This window comes from Peromyscus californicus, unplaced genomic scaffold (assembly GCF_007827085.1).
Source record: "Peromyscus californicus insignis strain IS unplaced genomic scaffold, ASM782708v3 Scaffold_7__1_contigs__length_154581171, whole genome shotgun sequence".
NCBI classification, from domain to species: domain Eukaryota; kingdom Metazoa; phylum Chordata; class Mammalia; order Rodentia; family Cricetidae; genus Peromyscus; species Peromyscus californicus.
Window position 1 is genome coordinate 53,675,260 of NW_026294595.1, and position 14,005 is coordinate 53,689,264.

General features: G+C 42.0%; 1 protein-coding gene across 3 annotated transcripts in view; it reads right to left on the reverse strand.

Moving 5' to 3' along the window:
- Positions 1–14,005, reverse strand: part of Pde11a (phosphodiesterase 11A) — a 351,064-nt gene that overhangs the window by 299,374 nt on the left and 37,685 nt on the right. For all 3 annotated transcript variants that reach the window (XR_008215103.1, XM_052724559.1, XM_052724560.1), the window contains exon 2: positions 4,883–5,041. Coding sequence is in view for 2 of the 3 variants with exons in the window: in XM_052724559.1 (XP_052580519.1) it covers positions 4,883–5,041 (159 nt within the window). In the remaining variant the exon portion in view is untranslated. The remainder of the gene's footprint in view (positions 1–4,882; positions 5,042–14,005) is intronic.

The window sequence follows — 14,005 nt, forward strand, 5'->3', positions numbered from 1 at the left end:
TTAAACATGCGGTACCCATAGAGGCCAGAAGAGGGCGGCGTCAGATTCCCTGGAGCTGAAGTTACAGGCGGGTGTGAGCCACCATGTGGATGCTAGGAACTGAACTCAGATCCTGTGCAAGAGCAGTGCTCACTCTTAACATCTGAGACATCTTTCCAACCTGCTGATGGACCTTATGTTCCCCCTGAACGTGAAAGGAGGTTGCCCTGTCTGGAAGAGCAAGGGAAACTTACTTTGGATTTTAAATGTGAACTGATCAAAGTCAGCAGGGCCCTGAGACCATGGGCTTGTCCAATACTGACACCACTGTAAATGAGCTCAGAGTTTTTGAAAGCTTCTGATAGCACAGACTTGGCTTGCCTTTTAACACAGTAAATTTCAGTCTTTGGAGTACACCACAAGGAAATGATAGGAAAGCAAAAGGAAATCTGTGCAAGACTCCTGTATTCAACTTGCTCACACACACATGTAACTTACAGTCTCCAAAAACTTGAAGACATCAAGACATATGAATCATATTATGCAATATGATATACACATATACATATGTAGTGAATATACCATGACTGAATTAGTTTACATCTAGAAACACCCCAAATTAAAGACAGAGAAACAAGATTATGTAGAAAAAAAGAAAATTAGAAAACTTTATAATCACTCCAAATGGAAAAATACAGAAGACATTCACATGTGGAAATTCATGTTTAAATTATATGTAGAGAATGTGAGGCTGTTCAAGGTGGCACACTTGTTAAGTTCAGCCTTCCAAGAGGCAGATGCAGGAGGCTCGCCATAAGTTTGAGGCCAGCCTGGTCAATATAGCAACTTCAGGCCAGCGAAGGCTACATAGTGAGACCTTGTCTCAAAAATAAAGTAAGAAGTAGAATACAAACTAGCATAAAAATAATCTTAAAGACTGAAATAAAAAACAGTATAGTCATTAACAGTGGTACAAGAAAACCATGAACTCATAATGAAACCACAGTGACAGACTGTTTGTCATATGATCTGGCATATAGACTGTATTAATCAAAACTTTGGTCTAATGAAAACGAATGGGCAATCTACTGAGATCATGCTCCAAGGAAGTCAGCCACCACCACTTGCATTTGACAGACTCAAAGGGGCAGGATCAGCATTTTCTATGGTGAAAACAGGAAGAGAGTTAAATATGCCTTGATTTGAAGTTTTGGCATGAGGGTACCAAAGGACAGATCATGCAAAACACCTTGGCCTTAGATAATAGCTCAGGGAGCTTCTTATTGGCCCTGAGTTGGCAAAAGCCAGGATGAGGAATGCTGTGATAGACGCTGAGCAGAGCTTGACTACTCAGCTCGGTGGCAGCCCCCAGGCTGGCCACTGACGAGGGTGGGTCCGATGCATGTTGTCATGAACAATCTGGTTTTTTCCTGTTTGTATATGGCATCTCTCCTTGTGTGTTACAGACTCATCACAGAATATGCAGCTCAAGAGCAGCCAGCTTACAGAGGAGGCGGCTTGAGGAAGGGCCGAGCTTCTGTTCCCTCTGGCTGCACGTTCCTCCTGTCACCTCTACAAACTTGGCAACCCGGAGGTTCCAGTGACTAGAAACTTAGAGACAGTTACACAAACATAGCTTTCCACTGAGCCCTGCCGGAGCCTGTGCTGTCCGTGTGCCGGGGGTCTTCCATGGGGACCCCTGTGAGTCACTCTTCCAGCCAGTGTCCCTGTGTCCCTTCATGGAATCCCCCATCTGGCCCTTTGACATGAGTGTTACCCAAGACCTGGAGGAAATAATTTCAATGTAAATATCACTTGGGCAGCTGTAAAAGCTCCATTGTCCTTCCGCCTTTGGCAGAGGCAGCAAAATTGTATCCTTTTCCATCAAGCATTTCTAGAATTTATTTTCTACTTTCATCCTACCCATGTCTATTGGATGCACAATACATACAATCTTTGCAAGAAGAAACCAACCCAGGCTAGAAATTGTGGACATAAAGTATTTTATAACTGTGTCACTTGGATGAACATATGCCACCTGCCCTGACTGGTAAAACTCCAACGCAGTGAAAATACTATGTGAGTTTTTCAAACATACTGGAGGATAAAATGAGACTGTGGGCACATGAAACAATTTTAGAAGAGAAAATCATAGATTTGGGAACAAGAAAATGGATTGACTCTATGAGATAATCTGTCTGAGAATCAGGGACAGACAGGCACAAAAGAAAAGTTTAAACTCAGAGGAAATGTTAGATGTAGCAGTCATAGCTTACACTTGCCCAGTATCTTACATTTTACAGAGAATTTGTTACTATGATCTTATTTAATTCTCACACCACATAGTGGGAGATACCACACTGACAGGTAAGGGAGCTGAGGGAGATGCTCTAGCTTTCCAAAGGTGCCTACTTGTCATTAGCCAAGCTGGGCTCCACTAAAGCCTGGTCTTCAATAGAGTTAAATATTGATGCTATTCAGGAAAGGTACAAAACCTGGTGCAAACCTTCCTTTAAATCATTTGGAGCTTGATGGAGCCCTGTCTTGTAAGTAAAATCCGCCAGGGGGAGTCCATAAAGCAATCATAACACAATGAATCAATGAAAGATATGGTTGTACAATGGGATCGCTCAGTGAAGGAGGCAGAGCAGAGGGCGGACCATGGGGCTTATAAGTTGTTGCATTCTAAAAGGCACAAACCCCAAATCATATCTAAACTTGGAAAGGAGACATATTAGCTCAGGATTTTGCCATCTATGGTTTAAAAAAAATTAAAATGAATCTTTGTGGGGACTGGAGAGATAGTTTAGCATTTAAAAGCTCGTACTGCTTTTGCAGAGAACCCCAGTTTGGCCCACAGCATCCACATCTGACACCTCACAACCACCTGTAACTCCAGCTGCAGGAGATCCAATGACCTCTTCTGGTCTCTGCAGGCACCTGCACGCACATAACATAGTCCCACACAAACACACAGAAGTACACGTAAGTAAAAGGTAAAATCTTTCTAACAGATTTTTTGCCTAGACATTCCATGAACATGTGTTATACTGACTAAAGTGGTCTACACTACATTTCTATGGGTTTTATTATTAATTAATTTTTTGTAATTTCATACAAGTTTATAATGCATCCTATTTACTCTCACTCTCTTTTATGTACATCCTGCCCATCTACTCCTCAATTTTCCCTACAAATCTCTTTCTCATATTTATATCTATTTGTTTCATTTTCTGATTCATCGAGTTTAACCAGGACTATTGGTGTCACCATGGATTGAGAGTTTATATCACCATGGATTTAGAGCTGTCTGTTGGAGCCTGCTGGGCTTAACAGTGGATAACACAACTGAAAACAATGACTTTTCCTCTGGAAGAATCCAGCCAGGCAAGAGTTCGGGGTAGGCGTTACAAGCTCGTCTCTACCCATGCTTACAAGGCCAGTCTTCAGCAGGCCAAGTGCAAGTAACTAGCTGCCATGAGTTCATTATTACAGTGGCTGTGTCCTGCCTAAAACATTTCATAACTCTCCTCCCTATCTTCTAGCTATTACATTCTTCCTGCCCCTATTCCACAAGGTTCCCTGAGCCTTAGAAGGGATGATATACGTCTTCTTTAGGGCTGAACCCTCAACATCACTTTTTCTGGGCATTGGACAGCCACAAGTCTTTGAATTCAGCACCATTTGTTGCAAACTGGCTTCCAAATGCTTTTTCTGTCTCTCTTGGGTCTGTCAGTTGAAACCTATTCTCGACTCAGAGATGAAATGGTATCTCTTCCAAGAAGGCCCTTTGGAGCTGCTCTCTCCCCTACAGTCAGCATGCTCTAGAACATCTTGCTGTCTCCCACCTTGGGTAGCTCCTGGATGGCACAAAAGATGTGGGGTTTGCCCATCTACCTCCTATGACCCCAACCCATGTGCTTCCTACACAGAATTGATGAGAAGTCATCCGAGGTTCTGTAAGGCTCTGTGAGCTTACCAACTTTTACCAGGATTTGACTTCTTTCGCTTTCACTGCAGGAATGACCTCAGTGAAGGACTCACTTCATTGAGAAATCTTCCCGTTTTCCTATAACCGTATTTCATGCTGGCCTTCTGGACCGGCACGTTTGCATTTGTGCAATATTAACAATTAGCACTGGCAAACAGCAGAGCCTCATCCAGAAGGTTAAACGATAAAGTTTTCAATCAAATAGCAACAGAGCAGTCATCAAACAGAAACAAACTGACAGGAGATTTGCTTTCCCTTCTACCAGAGTCTATTCAGTAGGAAGGCAACTGCCTCAAGCCAGAACCTCTGCTCCCTGAAGAGCCTTCCTCAGCAAGGCTTGCAGTAAACTATTAGTAGAGGAACTTAAAGTTCTAGAACAAGAAGCTTGTCACTTCTACCAAAGCCATTTGTTCTTCAGAAACTTTAAAAATGATGCTCCCTTTCCTAGTGATTTACAATAACAATTAAATAACACTCATTTTATTGAGGCTTTTATATAGGAAGTAAGAAAACAACTCTCTGTTATAGTTGTAGAATGGCAGGAGAAAATGCTGAGTGTTTGAATCTTCCCATATTCTCTGCCCTCCCTTGGGTCATGTGTAGTCATGGTGCTGTTCACAATTAAAAGGCTTACTTACAAGGAAAATAAAGACCGGGCAATAGCAAGAGTACTACTGTGACTTGTAATGAAAAGCAGGCTTTAAAAAACGTGGAGTGATTATTTTCAATTATACCACATTCTATGAAATGCTAAAAAAGCCTCCCGTTACATCTTGTACAGCAGAGGAAAAGCTCTTTGATCTGTGAATAGGCTAATCGAAGAACTATTCATATAATTCCCATCCTTTCAGTGAGAGAAGCAATCAGTGAGCAAAATGGAAAGTACAAGTCATGCGAGGCCTGAGGTCTTACTTTTTCGTCGTCTTCCGAAAATGGAGCACCCTCAGGAATCTTGTTTATTGCTTGGGCCACACCGATAATCTCACCATCGCTGCTCCGGATGGGCATGCACAATAGTGATTTTGTCTTGTATCCAGTGAGCTTGTCGATCTCATCATTGAATCTTCGGTCCTAAAAATAAGCCAGAGGAAGCGTTCATTGCAAGGGCGAGGAGGTGCGGGAAGGGGGAGAAAGGTGCGTTTCCATGTCGCTGGGAAATGCCTTCCTGACCCCCGCTTTTATTCTCAATAAATGGATTTGATTTTGTGTTTAAACCACCAATGGAAAATAAATGAGAAATTATCACCACAATTGTGAGCCAGGCTAATGAAAGGGAAAGGGATTGGTGTCCTAAGGGAACTGCATTGTGTTCTACTTAACAAAATACGTTATTTCACAATGATAACTGGATATAAAATATTGTGTGAGAAAGCATTGCAGCAAATATGTAAAAAAATATTGAAACATTCAAGGAAAAATTACTTTATTTTGGATTTAAATTATTCTAGAAAAACATCTATGGATCCATTCTGATATTTCAAAGAAGTTCCAAAAAAGAATGGGGGGTGGGTGGGTATAAAAAGAATGCCAGCTAAAAAATGTAGGATAAATAATTAAGTTATGTGATATCTTCTGTCAACTACCAGTAAAACAATGGTTATAAGCAAGGGTCATCAACAACTGCTAAAACCATTAGGTGAAGGATGTTAAGCAGGGCATTTACATGGTCTTCAAAGGCCACCCTAAAATATGTGTTAATGATAATGATAACATGTGCTCTACAATGAGTAGATCTGGCAGACTCCATCTAATTTAATTAAATTTAGCATGACCATGAATGAATCAAAATAGAATCACCATTTCCTGACATGATGCCTTGGGAAAGGTAGATAGCACTGAGAACATGGGGTATTCATGTCAAATGGCCAGCAGGAATTATACCATTTAGGAAAAGGAAACTAAGTAACTGGAGTTGGAGAGATGGCTCATTTGGTGAAACACTTGCTACACAATCATAAAGACATGGGTTCGATCCCCAGCATGCCATAAAAACCCAGGCACAGCTATGGGTGTGTCTGAATCCCAGTGCTGGGGAGGCAGAGATAGGTGGGTCCCTGGAGAGACACCCGATGCTGAGATTGTCCTCTGGCCTCTACATATGCACACGGGGACAGGCATGCACCCCTGAGCATATGCATGAACACACACAAACACGTACATACACACATAGTGAGAGGGAGAGAGAGAGAGAGAGAGAGAGAGAGAGAGAGAGAGAGAGAGAGAGAGAGAGAAGCAATCAGTCCATCAGAAGCCCATAATATGTGGTGGTACTGTGTTCCCCAAAATATTGTGCACTCTAATAAACTTATCTGGGGTCAGAGAACAGAAGAGCCACAATACTAAACATAGAGGTTAGGCAGTGGTAGCACACGCCTTTAATCCTATCACTTGGGAGGCAGTGATCCATCCGGATCTCTGTGAGTTTAAAACCACACTGGAAACAAACAAGCATGGTAACTCAGGCCTTTAATCCTGTGAAGTGAGCCTTTAATCCCAGGAAGTGATGGCAGAAAGCAGAAAGGTATATAAGGCGTGAAAAGCAGGGACTGGCTGGTTAAGCTTTTCGGCTTTTAGCAGCAGTTCAGCTGAGATCCATTTGGATGAGAACTCAGAGGCTTCCAGTCTGAGGAAACAGGATCAGCTGAGGAATTGGCGAGGGAGGGTGGCTGTGGCTTGTTCTGCTTCTCTAATCTTCCAGCATTCACCCCAATACCTGGCTTTAGGTTTCATTTTATTAATAAGACCTGTTAAGATTCGTGCTACAATTCTGGACTCTTCAAATAGTGTCAACAGTAAATTAAAAGCCATGGGTATTGAGGGAATTTAGCAGAGTCACTGTATCTGGGGTAGACATTAGCATGAACAGCTTTCACTGTATCCAGGGCAAACATTAGAATAAATAGTTTCCATTGTATCCAGGGCAATCATTAGAGTGAATAGTTGTTTTCTAAAAGTACTTTGGCCTTGAAGAATCATTGTGGAAAACAGTAAAGAATCTTCATGGAAAACAGTGATTGTTTCCCATGATTTGTAGAATTGTTTTTCTGAAGGAGCATTGCAGCCTTTGCAAGACTTTAGTCACAAGACGCCTCTGGCACACCTGAGACTCTTGGATTATTGTGTACTGCAAATGGTAGACAATAAGGACTAAAGTCGTGAGGGCATGTGATGCTTTCCTTTAGAAAGACATATAGATTAGATTATGAACCTTGGTATGAGAAAATACTTTACCCAAAAAACAACTTTGTGTAAAAATCAATAAATATGCCTTTGTACAGCTGCTTAGAGTTCAGTTCAGTTCAGTTCAGTTCAGTTCAGTTCAGAGACTGGACCTTCCTGCTGCCACAGAGGCATTATCATCTTGGAGTGACCTCTTTCTTCGACCAACCCAACAACACAGAACACCCAGACACATGGGAGCTGTAAGAAGCCTGAAATCCAAAGGAAATGTGTGGCTCTTCATTGGATGCATGGGGTGAAAGTTGAACAAGGTTAGCTCATAGCCTCAGTATACACTTTGCTGCTGGGCTATTGCTAGTGTAGTTATTTAGGAGCAGATCCTTAATTTCAAGGCGTGCCTACAGGTCAGTCTTCACAGAGGCATTCCTCACTTCAGATTCCCTTTTCCCTCTAGGTCTGAGTCATGTTGACAAAAACCAACCAGCCCATAAAGTAACTGACACAGGTTGGCTCTCTGACTGGGTGGGTGACATTTCCAATACCAAAGTGAGCACACAGGCAAACTCTGAGAAGCACATTTGTTTGTGCTAATTTTATACAAAGTCACTAAGGAACATCTCTGTGTCAGGGTGTGGGCTAGGAGGTGTGGAGAGCAGCAGCAGCAGCAGGTCCATGTCACAACCTTGCAAGCTAGCAGGCCAGGCAGATGCATCATCATACATGCATCATCACCCAGCGTGCTAAGTGACACTGAGGGAAATGATGCGGTGCATGAGAGAGGCAAAGAGAAGTGAAAAGAACTTTCTGTGCAGCCAGAAAACTATCAGAAAGTGGTGAAGCAGGAAAAAATATAACTGAGTCCAAAGATTTCAAGGCCAAGGTGATAGAGTGTACAGAAAATAACAGGCAGAGGCGGGGGCTAATGGTGCCGAGTCTTACAGACGGGAGAAGGAGTTCTACTTAATCCTGCGTGGAATGGAAAACCAAGGAAGATCAGGAATCAGAAAACACGCCATTGTTCACTATTGTAGCATTTAGTCTTCTCTGAAGTTAGCTTACTAGTTTTTGTTTTCCCCCCTCTAAATTTGCCCTCTAAATGTATTCTCATCTCTGAATCTGTTCTCATCTCTAAATGAAATAGAAGACCTCAAACAGTAGAAATGCTGTCTCTCTTATTTACCTTATCTTGGCATATTGTAAAGGCTCAATAATAAGTTTCAACTAACTTCCTTTTCAGAGTGTGCTGTAATAACACAAAATATAGAAAAACTAAGACCTTTTGACTCTTCGGCATATACTTAGCACTTTGGAGTTTTGGACATATACAGAAGATACAGATGTCCAGTGCAACCTCAATGGTGAAAATAAGGAGTAGGATATCACATGACTGCTGATAAATGGAAAAATGAGCGAGAAAACTGACCTCTGGACTTGATGCCTACTATAACAACACTATGCAGGGGGTTGAATAAACTAGAGCTGTTTGTGTCGATATGAACAAAAATCAAAACCATGGTTGTGGGGGCTGGCTCATCTGTGAAAAGTACTTGTTGCTCTTGCAGAAGACCTGGGTTCAATTCCCAGCACCCACGTATTGGTTCACAACAATCTGTAACTCTAGATCCAGGGGATCTGATACCCTCTTCTGACCCTCGCAGGCACCAGGCACAAGAGTGGTGTACATACAGGCAAAACACTCATACATAAAGTAAAATGAGTAAATCTAATTTTAAAAACCAACATTTTAAGTGGGGTGTGGTGGCACATGCCTTTAATCCCAGCACTCAGGAGGCAGAGGAAAGCAGACCTCTGAGTTCAAGGCCAGCCTGGTCTACAGAGTGAGTTCCAGGACAGCCAGAAACAGAGAAATCCTGTCTCAAAAAACCAACAAACAAATGAACTTAAAAAAATATATATGGTAATGGAAATGAGCAAGCTGCAATCTAATGATGCGTATAATATAACAAATGTTTAATGACTACCTGAGTATCATCTACAGATTCAGATACGGAACAAAAATAGAAGTATTCATGAGAATAACAAGCATCAAGTGTATGTTGTAGTTATCCAAAGAGAAGGGAGGAAACAGCAGCAGAGTATAGAAAAGGTTTCAGCTTACCAGTGAAGTTTGGCTTCTTTCCTAAAACAACTAGGAAGTAAAATAATGACTCTCTAGAGAGGAACTGGCCCCTGGGTGCATAAGGAGGCTGAACTATGCTGATGCAGATGTCCTCTGGGAAGTCCTGACTTTCTCTCAGCATTTCTGGAGAGCAGCTACCCAGGTCAGTGTGGACATGGATTCCCCTGACACACAGTCTCCAGGCTGGTTCCCAGGTTGTCCTTGTCTGTCACACTGGTGAGAAAGATGTCAAGGGTTTCGTTCCTGAGCCCTCATGAGTGGGTGGCAGTTTTCTTCTTTTTTTACTTTTATTTCATTACTGTTTTATTTTGCATTATATTATATATAATGTAATGTATAATATTATATATAATACATTTTACATAATTTATTACATATTATATGTTATACAATGTATTATATAATTATACAGAGAAACTTAATGTTATTTGTTATTTTACTATTTTTTCTATTAAGATTATCGGGACATTATTTTGTCTTTTTGTGTTTTGTTATTTTATTTTTAATTTTATTATTTTATCTTTAATTAGTATATAACTTAAGAGGTTTTCTGTGGCATTTTCATCCATAGTGAGTGTAGGCTGATCACATACACACACTTGCTCTGTAGAGGGGTCCTCCTTGGCTGCCCCTCTTCCTCCCTTCCCCCTCCCCTTTACCCTCTCCCTCCCTTTCCCCCTCCTCTCCCCCTCCCCCTTCTCCCTCCACCCATCCCTCTCCCTCTCCACTAGATCTTGCAGAAGCCATTCCCTTGTCCAGAGAAAGCGTGGCAGAAAGCTGCCCAGTCTGGTGAGCCTTTGACGCTCCTGCAGTTGACCTTGCTGGACTTCGTTATTTCAACCACTAGGACATACATGGGCATTGCCACGCTGCTGGCCTGCAGTGGAAGCTCTGACTGTGCCCCTCTTTGCAAACTCTGTCTTGTCATGCATGCGGGAGAAAACCCCAGGTCAGATCCACAGCTGAGACAGACCTTTTCTCCTAACAGTAATTTAACCATTGAGGCAAAATTCGACAGCAGTTGTGTTCGAGAACTTTTGAGACCAAATTCCACATCATGGAGAGTTAATGGGATCATCTCCCAGCTTCTCTTAAGAGTAACAGTGCAAGTAGACATAATGGGCGAGTGCTTCCCTGCTGTTTACCTTTCTCTTAAGGGGATTCGATTTTATTACTACAATATATGGCCAAATAGCTCCTCTGTTTGTCCTGGTAATGAAGGGTAGAGGGCAAGACTGCTAATTCATAAGTAAAATTTTGCAGAGGCTTAGACGGTGTTTAATGTTTTCAATGTGCTTCCTTATGTCCAGATACATCGATGACGGCTGTCTTCATACCCTAGAGAAACTTTGAAGGAGAGTCTCTACTATTCACAATGCCGACTTCTGGCTCCCAGGAGGAAGATTTTGTAAAATGTGAATACAGAGAAGTTCGGTTGAGGGGGAAATCCTCCTTGCAGGTCTATCACAATGTTACAGATTCTTGGGGTTAGAGAGAGGGCTCAGTCATTTAGAGTACTTGTTGCTTTTGCAGAGGACCTGGGTTCATGTCCCAGCACTCACATGGTAGTTCAAACCATCCATAACTCCAGTTCCAGGGGATCCAACATCCCCTTCTGACCTCTGTGGGCACCACATACACATGATACTTATATTCAGGTAAAACACTCATACATGTAAAATAAAATAATAAATTTAATTTTTGAAGTATGTACATTGGTGCTTTGCCTGCAGGTATGTCTGTATGAGGGCATTGGATCCCCTGGAACAGGAGTTACAGACAGCTGTGAGCTGCCATGTGGGTGCTGGGAATTGAACCTGCATCCTCTGAAAGAGCAGCCAGAGCTCTTAACCACTGAGCCATCTCTCCATCTAAACAGGTTTAATCTTCATATTTATTTTTTACTTCCCTAAATTGAAGGCATGAAAATATTAAACATTGTTATGTTTCCACTATGAGAACATCTAAATGAAATTGTATTTTATGAAAATATATTTAACTAGGTGCTATGTAATAAAAATGTATTCAACTCACTTAGGTGAAAGGTCTACCAAACAAATATAGAACAATGTTAAGATCTCATAAAGATGAATGAACTATTCTTCTTTAAATGTTTAAATCTATTTTTAAAACCTAAGACCATTCTTAGAAATTAGGAACTTTTTGGATCTGATATGGAATTGGACTAGCAGCTACCTGGTAGGAAGTCATGAGATAAAGCCTGGAGATGCTCTGGGTTAGGAAAAGGCCACGGGAGTTACAGAAAAATAAGCAAGGGGATTAGAACGTGAAAAGGTGAGGCAACAGCACTTGAGGGGTTGGTTGGGGAAGAAAAACTAACGGAGAAAAACTGAGCCTCAAGTTTTAATCTGAGAGATGTGTCTCGGTAGAAATGCCATTTCCTGAGATCGGGGAGATTGGGACAAAGATAAAGTCTGTGTGGGAAGAGAACAACGAAAGTTGGTAAGTCAATTACTAAGCAAAGAGGGGGGCATCTTCTGACACCTGTATCAGACAGAGGCTCCGCTCTGACTACACATCAGAAGATTTTCAAAGTGACCGATGCCTGCCTTCCAACCCATCCCAAACTGAGTCAGCCGATACTACTAAACATTTCCATTTTTAAATCTCTTACACAGTGTGCGTATAAGAATTATCAATAATAAATAATAACAAAGAACATGACCCAAGAATGCACTCATGGGGGAATGCTAAAACCTAAAGGGAAAGGAAAGCGGCATGCATTCTGGTGTTGCCCATCGGTGGAGCAGACTGTGGTGGGTTGGACTTGAACTTCTGTCTGGAACAGGTCTGGCCTGTCTGCCCTGACTTTGTATGGTTATGACAGCCTGCATCTCTGCAGAATAGTTTCTTTCCCACCAAAGTCTAACCACGAGGCCTGGGCCAAACTCATCTCCGAAGTATTCAGAGTCATGTGAGAACCATAGACACTGAGTTGTGGTTTTGTTCGGGTATTTTTGTCTTATTTCTTCTCTTTTCTTTTTTAGTTTGTCTTTTTTGATTTTCCTTTTTTTTTTTTTTTTGCTTTTACTCGCTTTTTTATTTAGGGAGAAAGAATAAGAAGCTGGGTGAGAGGGAACTGGGATGAGGTTGAGGAGAGGAAAATATATAATCAAAATATATTATATGAGAAAATTTTTTTTAATTTATTTTAATTTATTTTGCAATACAATTCAGTTCTACATATCAGCCACAGATTCCCTTGTTCTCCCCCCTCCCGTCCCCCTCACCTTCCCCCCAAACCCCCCCCCCATTCCCATCTCCTCCAGGGCAAAGCCTTCCCCACAGACTGAGGTCAACCTGGTAGACTCAGTCCAGGTAGGTCTAGTCCCCTCCTCCCAGGCCGAGCCAAACAATCCTGCATAGGCCCCAGGTTTCAAACAGCCAACTCATGCAATGAGCACAAGATCTGGTCCCACTGCCTGGATGCCTCCCAAACAGATCAAGCCAATCAACTGTCTCACCCATTCAGAGGGCCTGATCCAGTGGGGACCCCTCAGCCATTGGTTCATAGTTCATGTGTTTCCATTCATTTGGCTATTTGTCCCTGTGCTTTATCCAACCTTGGTCTCAACAATTCTCGCTCATATAAACCCTCCTCATTCTCGCTAATTGGACTCCCAGAGATCCACCCGGGGCCTAGTCATGGATCTCTGCATCCAGATCCCTCAGTAGTTGGATGAGGTTTCTAGCACAACAATTAGGGTGTTTGACCATCCCATCACCAGAGTAGGTCAGTTCGGGCTGTCTATATGAGAAAATTTTTAATAAAAATAAAAAAAACAAGGTGGATGCCTCCTAAAGAATGACAACTGGGGTTGACTCTGGCCTCTACACCCATGTGTGTATACACATACACACACATACACACACATGCACATACACACACATATACACACACATGTACACACATATACACACATACACATACATACACACACATATACACACACATACACATGCACACACACATATACACACATACATATACACACACATACACTTGTATGCATACATACACACTCATGCACACACACATGTACACACATGTACACACACATACACACTCATGCATACACACATTTACACACATATACACACATGCACACACATGTACACACATACACACTCATGCACACACACATATACACACACGCACACACACATACACACATGTATAGTACACTAGAAGTGCTTTGGCTGCACTTAAAGAATGAGTTGGAAGGAAGAGTCAGTAGCATATGGTAGAAAATGGACTGAGTTGAAATGTGCTTAGAACATAAAATCACTAGGATTTGAGTGAGTTAACGAAACTGTAGAAGACAGAGAACTCAAAACCTCCCCCATGTTTCTTTGTTTCTTGTTCAGGAATTTCGGTGGGGAATGGGGAGATTCACCAAGTGAGAACAGGTTCTGAGGTTGGGAATGTGGGTTTCATTGTGGGCATTTTGAAGTTTAGTTGACTGTGGGTCATCTACATGATGGGGATGTCCCTAAAATGTGTGTGTGTGTGTGTGTGTGTGTGTGTGTGTGTGTGCACGTCCTTTTGGTTAAAGAAACTTGGAAAGACTGTGTCCATAAGAATGAGAATGTTGCCCTAATAACTTCTCATCTGACATGCTCTAGGAATCGGCAAAGTTTCCCAGACAGCCAAACACGGAGGAGGCAGGACAAGCACGGAGCCCACGACCTTG